The sequence below is a fragment of the Panthera tigris genome, chromosome A1 (genome assembly GCF_018350195.1).
Source record: "Panthera tigris isolate Pti1 chromosome A1, P.tigris_Pti1_mat1.1, whole genome shotgun sequence".
In the NCBI taxonomy this organism is placed as follows: domain Eukaryota; kingdom Metazoa; phylum Chordata; class Mammalia; order Carnivora; family Felidae; genus Panthera; species Panthera tigris.
This window is the reverse complement of record NC_056660.1, coordinates 140122614-140142859: the sequence shown is the minus strand read 5'-3', so window position 1 is coordinate 140142859 and position 20246 is coordinate 140122614. Positions and strand designations below refer to the sequence as shown.

At 41.0% G+C, this 20246-nt stretch overlaps 1 protein-coding gene and 1 pseudogene across 4 annotated transcripts in view; both read right to left on the bottom strand.

The window, feature by feature from the left end:
- Nucleotides 1-7987: 7987 nt before the first annotated feature.
- LOC102965095 lies at nt 7988-9522 on the bottom strand (annotated as a pseudogene).
- A 1233-nt stretch (nt 9523-10755) lies between these two features.
- Nucleotides 10756-20246, bottom strand: part of IQGAP2 (IQ motif containing GTPase activating protein 2) — a 294230-nt gene continuing 284739 nt past the window's right edge. For all 4 annotated transcript variants that reach the window (XM_042988699.1, XM_042988712.1, XM_042988703.1 and 1 more), the window contains 4 exons: nt 19495-19655; nt 17392-17529; nt 16218-16326; nt 10756-11639 (listed from right to left, as the gene is read on the bottom strand). In XM_042988699.1, the coding sequence (XP_042844633.1) occupies nt 11526-11639; nt 16218-16326; nt 17392-17529; nt 19495-19655 (522 nt within the window). In that variant the 3' untranslated portion in view covers nt 10756-11525. The remainder of the gene's footprint in view (nt 11640-16217; nt 16327-17391; nt 17530-19494; nt 19656-20246) is intronic.

Sequence of the window (20246 nt, the reverse complement as noted above, 5' to 3'; positions counted from 1 at the left end):
GTTAAAGACCGCCGCGGGAAACGGCTACCCTCAGCCGGCCTTTTCCGGGAAAGTTCTCACGCAGCGCCTTCTCCTCTCCGTTGTGCGGGCGAGTTCTGCACTATGTGGTTGATAAACTACTTGAGAGTCATTGGTCGGGTTTAAGCTTTCTAAAAAGGGAATTTCGCTTTGAGAGTGTCATTCCCCAGTGAGAGCCCTGACACTTAAATAAACTAGGAGAAAAGAGAGGAGACTGCCTCGTTTCCTATATTCCTCCCATCGTTCTCAGAGGACAGGACCTTGTTGTGTATAGAAGTCGCTCAATAAATGACTGAATAACTCATACATACTTAAAAAAATCTTTTCCTATTCAATTCTCCAAGGAAAACATATCCAAGAGTAGACGTGAACCCCTAAAATTATGTATTTCCTCACTCCCTAACTTATACTATTTTTCATACATCCTAAGATGCCATCGATTTTAAGCCTCATTTTAGGGGTGCTTGGGTGGCCCAGTCTGTTAAGCTGACTCTTGATTTCGGCTCAGGTGGTGATCTCACTGTGAGTTGGAGCCTCACATGGGGCTCTACACTGACAGTGCCAAGCCTGCTTGGGATTCTCTCTCTCTCCCTCTCTCTCTGCCCCTCCCCTGCTTGGGCTCACTCTGAAAATAAATAAATAAACATTAAAAAAAAAAAAGACTCAATTTATGTACTACAAAGCACCCACACAAAAATGCTGCCAGTGTTTAAACTGTGGCATACCTGTTGATTGTAAGAAACATCTGAACTTCATGATTGTTTAAACATGAAGGAAGACCACTTTAGAATCAATGAAATAGTGTAAATATAAAAGTAATCAATACAGGTGACAAGAAATTCTAACAGTTCGAGGAAATTAAAGGAAAAGTAAAAGTGTCTTCAGCCTCCCCTTCTAAGAACCATGTATCCATGATGACCCCGGTTAAAAGTTTCTGTCCATCATTCAAGGGTTTGTATCCACATACAAGTATATATATGTATATCCTTAAAATAACAATGGGATAAAACTACGAGTACGCTTTAAAAGTTTAACTATGTCATTGGTGGAAAATGGTTTTAACCATTTTACAAAACTGAAGTTTAAAAGGACGCTCTTTTGGTTAGTCATTAGAACAGAATGCACAGAGTGCTGAAACTCAGGCTTCATTCTTTGTGTATATTAGCCAGATTGAAGCATCCTTTACAGTGGGGCTGAGACATAGTGAACAAGGGTGGAGAGTGGAACAGAATGAGGCATTTTCTTCCTCCCTTTAGCGTTTTCTATAGGTTGTGGATTGCTCATTGAACAGTCACTAAAAACCTACCTTCGGAAACAGTGGTTTTAACTTTTATCACACACAGTGCAGATTCCTGAACCTCATTCCAGACCTATGAAATCAGATTCTACATTTTTGACAAGCAGCCCCAGGTGATGGTGATGCCTGAGGGTGCCTAGCCAAAGTTTAGACAAATCTAATTCTAAGACAGTGGTTCTCAAACTTTAAGCATGGATCAGAGTCATCTGGAAGATTTGTTAAACCACAGTGCTGGACCTCATCTCCAGAGTTTTTGATTCTGTAGGTCTGGGGTGTGGTCTGAAAATTTGCATTTTTAACGAGTTCTCAGGTGTTGCAGATGCTGAAGATGATGGGGCAAGGGCAGGTGGGAGGGACACACTTTGAAAACTGCTCTGAGAGATAAAAAGAACTAAACAGGATTTCATATAGTTTGTGTGAGTTTTTTTAGATTACACAATATTTCAGGGCGCCTGGGTGGCTCAGTTGGTTGAGCATCCGACTTCAGGCTCAGGTCATTATCTCGAAGTTCTTGGGTTCTGCCCTGCATCTGGCTCACTACAGTCAGCCCAGAGCTCCTTTTGTTTCCTCTGTGCGCCTCCCCCATTCGTGCGTGCGTGCTCCCTCTCAAAAGTAAATAAACATTGAAAAAATAAATTACACATTTCAAGCATCGAAAAGTATACCCATGGGCTTACAACCTGGCATTAACATGTATATGTATGTGTATATGTATATGTATATGTATATGTATATGTATATGTATATATATCTTGTATTCGTTAGGCTTTTTTTTTGGTACCCTTTTCTGATTTCATTTTTTCCTGCCCAAAAGAGTAACCTTTTTATTCATGTTTTTTTGTACCATTGGTACATTTGTGTTTCAAAAAAAAAAAAAAAGTATTGCTTTGTATGTTCTATATACTTATACAAAGAGTAACATACTTTAGGAATACTTCTGTAGTTTTCATTTTTCTAGATTTACCTGGTTGTATATGTATATCTAATTCTTTTTAAACTATAGTATGCCTTTGTATATAGAACATTTTATTCTTCTAACACTATTTTATCTGAAGTTTTGTCCAATTTATTTCACACAACATATTTTTGCTTTATTTTCCATGATTAATCTGGCCAGAGGTTGGAAATGACTGTTTTCCAATGCCCATCTTTTTGTTTTGTTGCTTTTATAGTTTATTTTCATTGTCATTAATTTTCACACAGGCTTTTAATCATTTCTTTCTACTTTCTTTGAATTTATTATTATTCTCCCAACGTTTTGAACTGATTGCTTAGTTTAATTTTCACTCCTCCCTCAAGCAAACATTTCATCTGCATTTTGTATGTTTTGACATGTGCATATACATGGCAATTCAGGTGAAAATATTTTGTCAATTTCACTAACTCTTCCTCAATCCATTCATTATTGGAAGTTTCGACTGGCTTCCTGATTAATTCTTTTTTGTCTTTTTTTTTTTAGACAGAGGGAGAGAGAGTGGGCGAGCAGGGGAGAGGGGCAGAGGGAGAGAGAGAGAGAATCTTAAGCAGGCTCCACAATCAGTCCATGCCCAACACAGGGCTATATCCCACAAACCTGGGATCATAACCTAAGCCGAAATTAAGACTAGGACGCTTAACTAAGGCACCCAGGTGCCCTGCTTTATGATTAATTTCTAATTTTATATTATGGTCTGCTGGTAATGTTCTGTTTTTTGGTGGGTTTTTTTTTTTTTTTTGCATACTCTACAAAATTCCTTTAATATTTGTGTGCTCCTTAGAGCTTTTGAAAAAGATCTCTATTTGTTTCATATCATCCGTACCAAAATCCCTTCGCTGACAGTTTTAGAGCAAATGTGTGCAGGTTCCACAGGTAGAAAATCTACCTAACCAAACACTACAGCGGTTCCCTAACACGTTGATTTTGGTCAGAAGTGAAATCTCAACATTGCAGCATTATTCATACTGAAATCATCTGACACTGACTCCTGGTTTTTATTTTCTCTGTTTGAACTCACCTGGTACCTAATAGTGTGAGTCATTAGCTATCCTTTTACAGTGTTTGTGGTATTTAATACTGTTTTAAAACAAATGTGACATAAAATGGTGAAAGAAAACAAAATTTTAATGTTTACTTTTGGGAGAGAGAGAGAGAGAGAGAATGCACAAGCATGGGAGGGGCAGAGAGAGAGGGAAATAGAGGATCTGAACAGCAGAGAGTCCTCTGGGGGGCTCAACCCCACGAACCGTGAGATCATGACCTGAGCCGAAGTCAGATATTTAACCAACTGAGCCACCCAGGTGCCCCCAAAAGGTGAAAATTTTAATCATAAGATGATACGAAAGCAGTTTGTTTTAAATCCTTTACATGATCTACCTGCTTCAGGTATTATGGTTACTGCTTCTCTATTTGAAGCCCTCCAAAGACAACAAGATATTCAAGAACTTCCTTAGTAATTTCTTTTTGGAAGATAATGGTGGTGATACCAGGGCTGATATCTCATATGAAATAAAATCAAGTTGTATTCAAACTAGGTATGACATACTCCAGGTTCTGTGCAGATATCTCCATATTTGTTTTTGAAGCAGATGGGTCTGTAATCAAGGTACAGGCTAGTCAATAGGAGACCCATTCCTGCCTTTTGTTGTTACAAACCTGCATTCATATTTTGAGTTTAGAAATAAAATTAAACTCTCATAATGGGTCAACATGTGTATTTCCACTAATTACACCATGGATAGAATAGTAGACTATCCCTTTGGTTGGGGTGCTAAAAAAAGGTCAAATTCAGTATCTATTAAAAAGAAAACAACTGGGGTGCCTGGGTGGCTCAGTCGGGTAAGCGTCGACTTCGGCTCAGGTCATGATCTCACAGTTCGTGAGTTCGAGCCCCGCATTGGGCTCTGTGCTGGCAGCTTAGAGCCTGGAGCCTGCTTCAGATTCTATGTCTCCCTCTCTCTCTGCTCCTCCCCCGCTCATGCTCTGTCTCTCTCCCCTTCAAAAGTAAATAAAAACATTGATAAAAAAATTAAAAATAAAATAAAAAGAAAACAACTACAAAAACTTTTGTTCCAGTTTTATTTAAAAAAAATTTTTTTTAACGTTTATTTATTTTTGAGACAGAGAGAGACAAAGCATGAACAGGGCAGGGTCAGAGAGAGAGGGAGACACAGAATCTGAAACAGGCTCCAGGCTCTGAGCAGTCAGCACAGAGCCCGACGCGGGGCTCGAACTCAGGGACGGCGAGATCGTTACCTGAGCCGAAGTGGGACGCTTAACTGACTGAGCCACCCAGGCGCCCCTGTTCCAGTTTTATAAGGTGAACTCAGTATCTTTTACTTCTCCTATTCATATTCTGTATTAGTTTTGGTTTTCCAGAAAAACAAAACCAACAGTCTACATCTATCATCTATCTATATCATGTATATAGATATACATATACACATATAGATATACATATATAAATCTTCTCTTATATACATATAAGGCTCGCATGGTTAGAGAGGCTGAGAAGTCCCACGACCTGCTGTCTGTAAGCTGGAAGAACCATAACAGCTGGTGGTATAGTTCAGTCCCAGCCCAAAGGCATGAGGACCAGGGGAGCTAATGGCATAACTCCCATTCTGAGACTGAGGCTGCTGGTGTGAATTCCAGAGTTGGAGGCCTGAGAACCTGTGTAAAAGCAGGAGATAGACGGCCCACTTGGGGGGTGGGGGAGCGGGAGGTTTTGCCTTCCTGTGCCCTTTTGTATTTGAGCTCTCAACAGATTAGATGATGCCTGTCCACAAAGGTGAAGGGATCTTTACTGAATCCACACCTTCAAAAGTTAATCTCTTCTGGAAATACTCTCACAGACACATCCAGAAATAGTGTTTTTTAACCAGTTATCTGGGCATCCCTTAGCCCTATCAAATGGACACATAACATTAACCATCACACCGTCCACTGCATTTTAGGTCAGAGGTTTTATACTCTAAGGAAAACAAGGGTGAGGCAACCTAGAAAATCTGTATGAACCCCTTTATTTGGAGACTGACTTGAGAGCATATGCGTTGTCAGAATGAGATAGTCACTAGCTGCTCCATTCACAGCAGGGCCGACCTAAAGCAATACTGTGACTCCTGAGGGACAGTGGGGTGGTGAGGTCTGCCTCCTTCCCAGCCCATCAGATGCAGTCTTTGAGCCCCCACCTCTGCACCACGTACGAGGCATGGCCAGGCTCTGGACTTAGAGCAGTGGCTAAGACAGTCTCTGTCCTCTGGAACTCAGAGGATGATTTTGAGAGCTCTATCTTAACCTGCTGCTAAATTCAGGTTTCAGTAACAGAGGCAAGAGGTTTTCAAAAGCTTATCAGCAGTGTATCATCCATTCTTAGCAGAATTTCTTAAAATATAGGCAACTATCACCATTGAGAGTCCTGTGGTTCACCTCTGGGGACATTTGAGGAGTACCACAAATCCCTACTTAACCACAGCCAAAGTTTTTAAAATTGCATCATGAATAGCCCCTCTAATTAGAACTCAACCACACACACATACACTAACACACATCGTCACAGTTCTGGTCTCTCAATGACTTAAGGGAGACATGTCAGGTCAGACAAGGGTCACATTGAGGTGGTCTCTTTCTTTACCACAAACTTCCAGAATATTAAGTATGCACAGGTTTTCCCTCTCTTGGAGATGACTAGGACACATTGTTCGAGAGGAGCTAGGATGCAGCTTAAGGTCTAGGTGCTAAAAAGTACAGTTCAAGGTAGCACGGACGCTAAACCTTGCAACAATACCATTTTTTAATAGTGGAAACACGACTAGACATACATCAAAGTCAAGGAGTCAGATATACAAAAATTAAGTTATAGTTTCAATTGGTTAAGTGTTTCAAAAGCAAAAAACATTTTTTTTTTCTTCTTCCCACTAAGAAAAGCTATGAGTTCTGGGGAGGAAGCTGGTGGAGGGTAGCAGAGTGTAATGCTCCCAAATATGCCTTTTGGCATATGGCTTATTTTGAAGTGATGATTTTTCAAAACTAACGACACAGGAGAAGCTCTGCAAGCAGAAGTAATCCTTTTGTAACGGCAGTTTACACATATAAAGAGATTTTACACTGGAGCCCTATTATCAGACATTCCTTCTTCACCTGGCTTATGTTCCAGGTGGGGCAAATTTGAGCAAACATTTCCTCTTATCACTTTCCCATGAATTGCACTCTCCACCCCCCATCTACCCCCTACCATCCTTCTTTTGTCTTTTTTTTTTTTTTTTTTTTTTAATGTATGTTTACCTTTTGCCTTTAGCCGAAGATAGTAAGGTGGGGGCTTGGGCTATTTCCAGGAGTGTTTCTTAGTTTTCCTGCGTATACATGAGGTATGCATTTTAAACTTGTATTTGTTTTTTTCCTCCGTAATTAACTTTGACAGAGCAAAAGTGAGAGTGTGGGGGAGGGGCAGAGAGGGAGAGAGAGAATCCCAGGCGGGCTCCATGCCCACCATGGAAGTTCCCGCCGTGAGATCATGACGTGAGTCAAAATCAAGAGTCGGATACTTAACTGACAGAGCCACCCAGGCACCCTTCTCTTGATAATTTATTACAGAGCGTCTCAGCCAAGGAGCACTCAGAAGGAGAGAGGGAAAATTATTTTTCTTCCTCTACAATGGTTAGGAGTCTTTACTGGCTCAGGGTTATAAGACACAGCAGTCCACTGGCTTGGGGTTCAGTGCTCCTGAGAGGGGTATAGGCCTTGGTTCCAACCATATCTACATCCATGCCTCTGCTGGCTTCTTCTTGTTCATGCTCCATCACATTTCTTCTCTGGGTCACCCGTTCACTCATGTGCCTTAAAGATCTCAAGTAGCAGTCAGTTGGTAGTATCTTCAACAATAAATAGCCTTACCGGGGCGCCTGGGTGGCTGAACTGCTAAAGCATCTGACTTTAGCTCAGGTCATGATCTCATGGTTTGTGAGTTAGAGCCCCGCATTGGGCTCTGTGTTGACAGCTCAGAGCCTGGAGGCTGCTTCAGATTTGTGTCTCCCTCTCTCTCCGCCTCACCCCTCCCCATGCTCTCTCTCAAAAACAAACATTGAAAAAAAATTAAAAACAAAAAACAATAGCCTTATCATGTGGGCCAAGGGAGAGAAAACACGCACTGCTTTCCTCAACGGTACTGGCATGATACGAAGGTATATATTAATACAGTTAAGACTCAAGCATAATGCTCAGTCTCAGAATAAGACAAACTCCCTTCAGAAATACTATGAAACGTTAGCTTTTGCCTCTAAATATTTTTCCTTAACTTTGGCTCCTTCTACACATTTCCACTAAAAATCTTTCCTGGAGCACAGAGGAGGAAGCTTAATCTACCTCCCACTGTCCCTGGATCCTGTTCCTCACGTACTGTAACTGCAGGGAAGATGAGGTTTCTTCACAAGATGGGCCCTACACAAGATGCATGTTTATTTGATTCCTTTTAGGTATGCAGGTCTGTGTTAAGGTTAACGCATTACAAAAATGTACACATTCACAAACTGTTAAGATAGCGAGCATTTTGACAGAGCATTTCCTTTTTTTTTTTTTCTCATTAAACTTTTGTTTTAACAGGTCTCAAAATTCTGTGACAGATTTTTTGGTCAAGTTGTTTCCATTAAAAAGCACTGATTTTAAAAACTAATAACTCAAAACTGCCACACACACACACACACACACACACACACACACAGCAAATGGTCCACAAAACGTTCTCCTTTCCTTCTGAAGGTTTTATGGTGCATTGTTATCATTACCCAGTCTTTTACTATTAAACTTAAATGGCCAATTGGCACAACAGTTCTGAGACTGTTCTCCCACCACTTATTAAGACTGGGGTGGCAGGGATTGGGGATAATAATCATTTAGCCTTCTGAGCTTTCTGGGCAGGCTTGGTGACTTTAACAGCTCCAGCTGCCTTCTGTCCACTGCTTTGATGACACCCATAGCAACCATCTGTCTCATGTCATGAACAGCAAAACGGTCCAGAGGAGGAGAGTCAGAGATGTTCCCAACACACATGGGCTTGCCAGGAACCATATCAACGATGGTAGCATCACCAGATTTCAAGAACTTGGGACCATCTTCCAGCTTTTTTCCAGAATGATGATCAATCTTCTCATTCCGCTCAGTGAACTTGCAGGCGCTATGAGCTGTGTGACGGTCCAGCACAGGTACATAACCGGCACTGATTTGGCCCGGATGGTTCAGGATTATCGCCTGAGCTGTGAAGCCAGTTGCTTCCATTGTGGGTCATTTTTGCTATCACCAGCCACATTGCCACAATGGACATCTTTGACAGATAGGTTCTTGACATTGAAGCTCATGTTGTCCCCAGGAAGAGCCTCACTCAGAGCTTCCTGGTACATTTCAGCAGACTTTACTTTAGTTGTAACATTGACTGGAGCAAAAGTGACCACCATGCCTGGTTTAAGAACACCGGTCTCCACTCGACCCCCAGGGACAGCACCAATGCCACCAATTTTGTAGACATCCTGGAAAGGCAGACGCAAGGGCTTGTCAGTTGGACGAGTTGGTGGCAGAATGCAATCCAGAGTTTCAAGCAGTGTGGTTCCACTGGCATTGCCATCTTTACGGGTGACTTTCCATCTCTTGAACCAGGGCGTGTTAGCACTTGTCTCCAGCATGTTGTCACCTTTCCAACCAGAAATTGGCACAAACGCCACTGTGTCGGGGTGGTAGCCAATTTGCTTACTGTAGGTGCTGACTTCCTTAACGATTTTCTCCTATCTCTGGCTGTAGGGTGGCTCAGTGGAATCCAACAAGTTGTTTTACACGCAGCGTGTAAGCCACAAGGGCATGCTCACGGTTCTGCCCATTCTTGGAGATACCTGCTTCAAATTCGTCAACATCAGCAACGATCAGCTCAGCACAGTCGGCCTGGGATGTGCCTGTAATCGTATTTTTGATAAAGTCTCTGTGTCCTGGGGCATCAATGGTAGTCACACAGGACTTGCTGGTCTCAAATTTCCACAGGGAGATAGCAATGATGATACCACGTTCACATTCGGCTTTCAGTTTATCTGAGACCCAGGCGTACTTGAAGGAGCACTTTCCCATCTCTGCAGACTCCTCAAATTTTTTTGATAGTTCTTTTGTCGATCCCACCACATTTGTAGATCAGATGACCAGTAGTGTAGACTTGCTCTCTTTGCTAAAAATATGCACAGCTGGACATAATCACTAAAGTGGCAGATTCTACTTTTGAAAATTTGAACTTTCTGGGGTGCCTGGATGGCTCAGTCAGTTAAACGTCTCTTAATTTGGGCTTGGGTCATGATGGCATGGTCTGTGGGATTGAGCCCCACGTTGGGCTCTGCAGTGACAGCACACAGAGCTTGCTTGGGATTCTCTCCCTCCTCTCTCTGCCCCCCTCCGCCCCCCTCTGATCTCTTTCAAAAGATTAAACAAAGTTTAAAAATTTGTAGTTTCCAAATTCTATTGATCTCACACTAAAGTTCATTTTTGTTAAATGAGCTTAAGTTACACTGAGAAATATTTTGTAATCCCTATGAAAAATAAAGCCTGTCGAATGAATAAACAGAATCCCAAGTATCAGGGGGCTCCAGCGTGAGAGTCTGAATCACTACTGTCATGAAGATAGCTAGCTAACCTGTCCCCAGGAATCACTCTTTCTTTTATTAATAGTATCACCTCTCTCTTACCCCAGTTTAAAAAAAATTTTTTTTTTTTTTTTAGTTTTTTGAGAGAGAGAGAAGGGGAGGGGAGAGAGAGAGAGGGAGAGAGAGAGAGAATCCCAAGCAGGCCCCACACTGTCAGTGCAGAGCCACATGCGGTGCTAGAACCCACGAACTGCGCGAGATTACGGTCTGAGCCAAAACCAAGAGTCAGAAGCTCAAAGGACTGAGCCACCCAGATGCCCCACCTCAGCTTTTAATTGAGAACAGGGCTGCCTGATTAAAAGATCTTATTTCCCAGGCTCTATTGAAGCTGGTTGTGGCTGCATGACTAAGTTTTCGTCAATCAGATGTGAGAAGTGACTCAAAATTACTTAAAACAAAATGGCATGCCCTGGACTTCTTTCTCCCTTCAGTGATCAAGACAGAGCCAAGTGGCCAGCCTGGGTCTCTAAACAGTCTTGTAAGCCTGCTCACTTACCTCTGAACTGATGAACCTGACAAAAACCAACTTCTCTCTTATTTCAGTAACGACTGAAAGGACGTGTAACTGACTGGGCGCCCCAGCCACAGGGTTTTGTAATCCCTTGGTTACAGCTTTTTAGTCTGCACCCTAACAAGTACAGCTGTCGACACGTTATTTCTTTTCCTGGTAAGCCCCACCAAGAACCTTCTACCCACAAAATGATTTAGTATTAGGACACCTAAAAAGTCCAATTCATGTAATTCAGTTAACATTTATTTTACATAAAACAATTTTCAAAGAATACATTTAAAAACCATCTAGATACTGATTTTATTGCATTACAAAAAATTGAGAGGCACAATTGAAGTATTCAAATAAACTGTGGGGGGCGGAGGTGGGGGTTTAAGCTCGCTATCCATGGTGCTCCTTAGTCACTTAAAGGCTCTGGGAACAAGAGCCTTTACCACAAGGCAGTAGTGCACTTCATTTAGTAGGAATAAATCACATAAAATATATAATTTTATACAGAAAGTGTTATTGTACTGTCACTTTCAATTACTTATAAAAACTTCATTTTGAATTGCACAAAAGTTCTTTAAAATTGGTAACTCCCAGAAGGCAGGGCTTAGAACAAAGTATCTGTGTAAATAATTCATTACAAATAATTAGGTTTCCATTTCTCCCAAGAAAAAAATCTATGAAGGATGACATTATTCAAACGGGACACTTAAAATTATTTGTTCATAGGAAAATAGGTCTACAGATTTGTCTCTAAGTCAGCTAAACTTATTTTCTCCCTACTTTAAAACAAATCACAGATTGCCAAAGTTTTAAGTCAGAGTACCTATACCACAGCATAATGTGGAAGTGTTTCCATCAATTCATTTTTTGTATTATTCTACCATAGTATCAAATTATCAAAAAGGCACATGGGTACATTCTTCAGAACAGTTTTGGTCATTTAAGAAAAAAAAAAAAACCCACACATTTGTAAGCAGTGATTTCAATCATGTTTAACAACAAAAATATTAAGCAGATTCATCTCAATCCAGGTGATACAGATTCCATGACACTTCTGTAGGCACTTCACTTTCCATAGAATTTCTTGTTCAGCAGGTAGATGAGAAGGTTTACATTCACTTTAACCTTATCAAACATTTTCATTACAGCTACGCCTTCATACTGCATCTGGAGTAAATCCTGAAAGTGTAAGGGACATCATTAAATCTCAAATTTAACATTTTGCGTGCTTAAGAACATTCTTAAAAAAACATTCTAGAAGAATCTGTCGACAAAAATAGATTCAGTTGACCTAGTGACCTCTGTGGAGGTTCTTAAGTGTCAGTGTGCATCGGGATCATTTGGTTAAAAACACAAGCTAGTTAAAACACAGATTGTTGGGCCCCATGCACTGGAAGTTCTGACTTTGTAGCTCTGGGGTAAGGCCCAAGAATATGCATTTTAACAAGGTCCTATGTGATGATGGTACTGATGGTCTGAGTGCCATACTTTGAGAAGCACCTACCAAAATGAAAGAAAACAGATTTTTAGAATTGATGAGCACTGTATGAAAGAAAACCATCATCAAGTTAATATCAGATATGTAATTGTAACTTTTAAAAATTATTTATTTTAGAGAGAGGGAGTATGCACGTGGAGGGGGAGGGGGAGAGACAGAGAATCTGAAGCAGGCTCCATGCCCAGCACAGAGCCCCATATGGGGCTTGATCTTAGGACCCTGAGATCATTACCTGAGCTGAAATCAAGAGTCAGATGCTTTACTGACTGAGTCACCCAGGCAGCCCCATAATTATAATTTTAATTGAAACATTCAAAATACAGATAATCCAGCAGGATGGGGCATATCCTTTAGACAGTGGTGTTTCTTTTTACAGTGGTGTTTCCTTTTTTTTTTTTTTTTTTTGAGACAGAGGGCACAAGTGAGTGAGAGGAAGAGAGAGGGGAGGGGAAGAGAGAGGGGTGGGGGCAAAGAGAAGGGGAGAGAGAGAATTGGGGCTCACCCGAAGAGGGAGTCAAGCTCAGCTGATATGGGGCTCAACCTCATGAACCTTAAGATCATGACCTGAGCCAACTGAGCCACCCAGGTGCTGCAAGAACGGTGGTGTTTTCTAAAGTGAAGTGAGCAAGGCTATCCCTTGGGGAGCAAAAAGAGTATGAAAACTCCCATTTATTATTTTCTCTCATTCTTTAAACACTTAAATTTTGTGTATATATTTTATAAAGTATATTTTGAGTCTAGTAGTAGGAACATGTATACTTTAAAAACATTTTTTTAATGTTTTTATTTATTTTTGGAGGAGAGAAAGACAGAGCATGAGGGCGGGAGGGGCAGAGAGAGAGGACACAGAATCTAAAACAGGCTCCAGGCTCTGAGCTGTCAGCATGAACATGTATACTTTATAAATAAGTATGTAAAGTGGGGATAAATGCTCATGTGATTTACTGAAGTTGTGGATTACAATTTGGAGACCAGTGTACAAAGCTAGTCTTTCCTGATCTAGACTACTTTGTGTTCCTGTACTGAGAACAAGCCCTTATTCTCACGTCAGTCTATCGTTCTATGTTTCACTGCCACCTCATAATCAAAGGACATCAACTCTTGCTAGAATTAGTAACTGGGTCACACTAATCATATGCATGAGATTAAGGAGCAATGTCTCACAATAACATAGAACAGGGGGGCTTCCCCAAATAGAAGATATCATTCTTGAACTGCCCTAGACTAATAACCGGACCTCGTTTTTTTCTAGCTCTGGAAACTTCTTTGTTTGTTTTTTTTTTTAATGTTTTATTTATTTTGAGAGAGAGAGAGAGAGAGAGAGAGAGAGAGAGAGAAAGAGAGAGAGAGAGAGAGAGAGAATATCCCAATCAGGCTCTGCACTATCAGCACAGAACCTGATGTGGGGCTCGATCCCACATACCATGAGGTCATGACCTGAGCTGATATCAAGAGTTGGATGCTCAACTGAATGAGCCACCTAGGCGCCCCAGGAAACTTCTTGGTTCTTAGTGATAATGCCTTGTATCTCTATTAAGCAAGGCCACCTGCACAAGTTGGAATCATCTTTGAGAGAACTTTAGCTGCTGCCAGCGTCCCCCTCCACCTCCTCACATTCCTCCAACTGTGCTCAAAGTGAGAGACACCTGTAGGTGTCTGCAGGGGAAGCAGCTGGGCCCCCAAGGTGGGGAGCAATGATAATGATTGTACTTGTGGACGGAAGATCAGATTTGAGACTCAGCCCCGCCATTTGCTATCTTATGACCCTGCGACATCACACCACCTCTCTGAAGTTGTTTTGTTTGTGTAAATTGGGACAACACTGCTAATTTCACAAGGGTGCTATTGGACATAGGAGATCAAAGTCCACAAGCCATTTGTAGGGGCCCATGCTTTGTCAAGATCAACTGTAATCCTGTGCGAGGGGCAATGGAGCAGACTGATGAACAACTTGGACTCCAGCTGCCTCTTGTATAATGAATTCCCTGAACCTCAGCTCTTCATCTGGGAAGGGAACGGCGTCAACCCCGTAGCCCTTGATAAACACTGAACATTATTGGTGGGAGCAGAACATCTTACGTCGCACCCACCTGTTAGGTATACTGCCGACAGTTGCAGGATACAATTACGACATAATATTTAGGAAGCGAGGAAGGAGGGGAGAAGAAGACCCAGAAACATAATGTTAGAAGGGATCTCCCTTAGTTCTCTTAGAAATTTCTGTCCTTTTGCCAGTTCTTGTCTCACAGTAAAGACCTGGCCATCAGGTAATTCACTTGTTAATGTAATTGCCTGAAAGCCATAAATATAAACAGAAGTCTGACTTTATTAGCTGTTAGATGCTGGGCTGGCTACTGGGGCATTCAACCCGTACAGAGTGTAATGCTCTGCTCTCACCATCTTGAAACGCTCAATAATTCTGAATAAGGGGCTGTACCTTTTCATTCTGTACCAAGCCCCACAAATTATGTAGTTAGCCCTGGTGACATGTTCATGACTTTAAAAATCTGGGGTGTATGAGTTACCTGTATGCAGCTAAGGAGTAACATTTCACAATCAATTCTGTGTACAGATGAATGGCATGAAGAGTTAATCCTACCGCATACTGAAACCTTAACAAAGCAGCAAATGAAGCTTGGTATTTGCACCAGTGTTCAAAGGAAGTGCCCTGGAATTCCTGAGGCCTCTGTGAACAGGTGTGTGCCTGTCACTTGGGATTCGTCTGTCCAGTTGATGCTGATTGGTCTCGGGTCATTTCCTTCTTGACAAACACATGATACGTTTTTGCCACTTCTAAAGAATGACTAACGAAGGCACATCCCTAGCAGCACTCTCTTTACTCTTCCCGTATTTATCTAAATGGTACATAAAGTAACTCAAGCTTTTCAGTTAAATTGTTAGATGGCTACATTTACTGGCGTTTAAAAATAAGGTAGAAAATAACGCTGTTTTACTTATGTATACTTTTCACAATTACTCATTATCTTTCATTTTCTCTCTGGACTCTCACTCCATTATCTCAATGGCCCTTATCATACTCCTTTAGTTTTTTGTTTTTTTCTAAATTACAAGCAATGCTACAGGGGAAAGAAGGGCAATGGCATCTGCTCCTAGGAGGGGGAAATAATTTCAGGGTTCTCAGCCAGGGGCTCAGCAGGCAGGGAAGCTAGAACTTGTCCCTTGCAGTGGCTCATCAAGATGGTTTGTGTAGATACACATAGAATACCTGGGAACCATTTTACTAGTAGTTTGGGACCCATGTAAATAGGTGTTATTTCCACTGAAAATCTCTCATGTGAAAAAGAAAAACTCAATTACATCTTTTATTTGATCCTATGCTGAGGATCCATTTGGCAGAAGATGATCTTAAGCCTTTGATTGTGTTCTCCTTTCACTTCTTTTGGTCATTGTTGTTCTTGCTCCTTTTGTTTTTGGACATAGAAACTGGATGTCTCAGCTTCTGTTCAAGTCTATTTGGCTTAAATATGGTCCTCATGAGAAAACAGCAATAATTCCGACTGTAGACGCCATTTTTCTACTTGTAGATAACTATTTTGCATGTCTTATGTGCCTAAGCATTTAACAGATTTAATAAACTAATGTAGACATGATTCTAAGCAGGAGAAAGAAGCAGAAATGAGGTCAGTAAAGTTCCAATCCTGGGGATATATAGTCTTACAAAGAAATCCAAGTTCCAAATGAAAGAAAACTTTTGGGGCATCTGGGTGGCTTAGTTCAGTTAAGCATCTGACTTTGGCTCAGGTCATGATCTTCTAGTTCGTGAGTTTGAGCCCCACACTGGGCTCTCTGCTGTCAGTGCAGACAGAGCCCACTTCGGTTCCTCTGTCCCCCTCTCTCTGTCCCTCCCCTGCTCACAAACCGCCCCCTCTCAAAAAATAAAATAAAATAAATAAAAAATAAAGAAAAACATTAAAAAAGTAAAAATAAAATAAGAAAACTTTCTCGCCTTAATAGCTTTGAATACTTTTATGCTATTTTTTTCCCTCTAAGCATCAAAATGGAAACATGACTTAGAAAAGCTGACTGCTACGGTTTGCCATCTAAAAGCGTTTTAAGTTCTAATACTTTGAAAGATCAGAGCTTTCCACAAATCACCAAAGCTTAAAAGGCCAATATTGGCAAATAAGGCTTGCAGCGATCATCTGTTACACCCCCGTGTTGTCATGAAGAGGGCAAGCCAGGGGAAGCACGCCGCACATTATAAAACTCACCCCCACTTTGCAGAAATCCCAGCTTACCTGAATATTGAGCTGTACCTTCTCCATCTCAACACCAAGGAATTTTGATCTCACATCAAAGATGCCCACATCTTCAGTAGATATGATATCAAATGTAACATTTTTAAACCTAGTGAAGAAAGGGACATTCATATGAGGAATTGCAACTATATGTGTAAAGCTGAAACTAGTTAACGGAATCCTACATTACCACGCTTAGTGAAAGGTCCACCGGAAAGTCCTAAGGAAGCCTCCCCAACCTCCCATCATTCTCCTTCCCCACTCTGCTCATTAAAACTAGGTTTGATAGCTCTTGTTGAGATTGTTGCCTAGAGCACCCAAGTAGATGCTTTATTACTGAAGAAATGCTATTAAACACGGTCCTTGTTCTTAAAGAGCTTAAAATACAGTTGGAAAAATGGGGTTCACAGATCCTGAGAATTAAATAGTGACTTAGACTGCTGAGACGCCAGTTGAATGTTTTAGATGGTTACTTCTATAGAAACTACAAAGACGAAGAAGCATTTTCTGAGTCAGTATGGTTGAGAGAAAAAGGTTTGCTGCCATAAACGGAACAGAAGCCAGGCCTGGAGAGAGGGCAGGAGTTAGAGAGGAGTGCACATGGTGAATGTGGCTCCCTGCAACAGTGATGGGCCACAAGGGTCACAGTTCCTTTAAAAGAGAGAGCCCTCTGGCACCCAGTGCGGGGCTGCGGAGGAGGGTTTCCATTTTCTCCTCTACATCAAACACACACACGAGCAGCACACTGCTAGAGTGGCTCTGACCCGGGTGTTGGCACACATAGTCTGTGGCTCTGAAGTGAGAAAGATACTATTGTAAATAACTCTCTCTATCAAGACAAAAAGACAGCTTTTCATTCTCAATGCTATGACTCAGTTTTTCCCGAGAGAAGGGGGAGGCTGGCAAACCCAAATGTACTGGACCAGCCATGGGAAACACGACCCGCTCAGCACTTCATACAACCCCCGGCACTGATGCTCGGGGTCTGATGGGCAGACTAGAGATTACAATACACGTACGTCCCCGCCCTGTCATCTGTAATCAAGGGTAAGCCTTGATAGACCAAATGAAGCTCTCTTCAAAGGCCACAGGAAACCAAAAAGAAGTGAGTCAGATTTTATGGGAGTGATTAGAGGGCATCTGTAATTCTGTGCAGATTCCAGGCCACACTCACTGGTTTGTCTGAAGGTCGTCTATCCCCAGCAGGACCCCCTTCTCATGCAGCTTTGCAGCCGTGTACCTCACTGGCTTGGCTCTCTTCGCCCCTTTCGGTTCTCCTTTTCCATCTAGTTTAATTGACCTTCGAGAATTTCTGACAAAATAAGAATAAACCATCTGTTGTCATGACGGCAAACTCAGAGGTTGTGGTGGTGCCCACCACTGTTCACGCTTGGCCCCCACCGCCCTGAGTATGAAACTTTATTTTGTGAAAGTAGGTGGTGATTTTCCCTCGCCATAAAACCTCACAGCTGAAATGTCAGAGAAGGCTATCTACAAAGTGACCGACAGACCAGTACTTACTGTATTTTCTCAGGCATATTGAACTAAGTGGCGATAGAAAGTCATGTCACAAGCAGCTTTGGTTCCGTAATATGAACTGCATACTCCTAAGTAAAGGTATTACTAGGACTGTTTTAGTTTATTGAATAAATACTGTGTGACCAGCCATGTTCTAAGCGCTTTTTGAATACTGCCTCACCTTTGTAAAATCAACATTTCCATAGTGCTTGGAAATCAATTAATTCCTTTCTTATGATTTCATTTAGCTCTCATAGTAACACTTGTGAGGCTGGTACTCCTCTTGCCACCTTAAAGATGAGAAAACTTAAGTTCCAGAGTTCACTGGGCTCGGTCATAGATCACACAACGTAAGAAAGAATTAGAACGCAAATCTAGCTCGCCTCATTAGCGGCAAAGGTTGTAAAATGCCTTCAAGTGGTTGCAAGTAAAAAAAACAAACAAAAAAACCCCAGCCCTCTAACAGCCTTATTTCTACTGGGTATTATTAGCTGGATCAACTTCTTTCTCCAGGAATACAGTAATTTACAGGCTTCAAGGCAAGGAATTAAAATTCAGAACTAGTGGGGCCCAAATAAGGGAGGTTTAAATTTGGTTATTTCCCTTCATCAAATCTTCTGTGATTAATGCAATTGATTATTCCATACAGCACCATTTCTTACTGCATGAAAACATTATGCTACACATTTAAATGGGTAATTAAAATCTGATTCGTATCAGCCTTAGTCTAGTAAGTAGGAAGAACAACAATGAGCAAAGAATACTCATTAAAAGTGGCTCTGCTGTGTATAAAAAAATCTGTAATACGTATGCTAATGGGTAATGGGGAACTGCCAAATTTTGTCTTTCATGTCAATAATAATTAAAAAAAAATTTTAAACGTTTATTTTTGAGAAAGCGAGACAAACAGACTCTGAGCAGGGGAGAGGTGTGTCTAGAAGGAGACATGGAATCCGAAGCAGGCTCCAGGCTCTGAGCTGTCAGCACAGAGCCCGACGTGGGGCTCAAACCCACGAACCGTGACATTATGACCTGAGCCGAAGTTATATGCTTGACTGACAGAGCCATCCAGGTTCCCCATCAATGATAATGTTTTAAAAGCACTAAGTAATTTAAAATCATTAGGCCACATTCTGCTATTAGCAAATACCTGGGGTTACCTAACATTGTTTATTGTAAATATTCAAAAAGTAAGAGTAGCTTCAATTTTTTTTATCATAGTGTTTGGCCTCTTTGAGTAAAAGAGACCAAAGGGAAAATGAGAGTGCTTCCCCAAGCATTAAAACTACTTGCTTAGAGGGGCGCCTGGGTGGCTCAGTCGGTTAAGCGACCGACTTCCGCTCAGGTCATGATCTCACAGTTCGTGAGTTCAAGCCCCGCGTCGGGCTCTGTGCTGACAGCTCAGAGCCTAGAGCCTGCTTCACATTCTGTGTCTCTCTCTGCCCCTTCCCTGCTCATGCTGTGTCTCTCTCTGTCTCAAAAGTAAATAAACATTTAAAAAAAAATAAATAAAGCTACTTGCTTAGAATACAACAGGTCGAGCTACGTGAATTTCAATGCTGATGGACAATTAAAAAGTATCTCAATGCACTCCTGACTTCTTAGATCCCAGTAGCAAATCACAAAATCCAGATTCTAGTTTTTTGGTTATAAAAGAAAGCAAAGAGTTTGCTTCCAAACCCAATCATCCAAGTGGGTAAAATAATTGACACCCATATAAATCATGACATTACAAATGGATATATGATTTTTAATTTACCGTCTTTTTAAGTTGTCCACGCAAGTCTTTATGTAGGTGTCATAATAATTAATTTGCTCTTCATAAAATGCCGCCTTCTCATTAAGTGCATTCAGGGTTTGCTGAAGTTTTGCCAATTCAGCTTTTCGAAGTTTACGATGTATTCTTTGATTTCGAATGTCCTAAAAAACAAGTAAAGGCTATGATACGACATTTAAGAAGTTTAATTTATGACACTGCCAATTTGGGACAAGAAGAATGTGGACTATGAAGTCACTGTTTGTGACTGTTAACCTTAACTTCCCTTAGTCACCTTAATCTTTACATATATATTTATATTTATATATATTTATATAAATATATATTTTTATAATTTATAAAATTTATAATTTTATAATATATATTTTAATAATTTATATATATTTATATAAATATATATTTATAAAAAAATATATATAGTTGTGTGTGTGTGTATACACATGTTTAAGTTTAACTTAAGCAATCTCTGCACCCAACCTGAGGCTTGAACTCACGACCCCAAGATCAAGAGCTCCATACTCTACCAACTGAACCAGCCAGGTACCCCATAATCTCTGCAAACTAAGGTGCTCCCCCCTTCCTTGCTTACTTCGGACTGGCAAAGGTCCCTAATTCATGTTTACAGAGATGCTAAAATTTATTTTTGTTTTGATGGAAAAGAAGAGAAGCATTTTTAGAATGACCATAAAATGAAATAGTGTTCTAAAAGGGGCATAAGGAAGACTTCAGTAGGA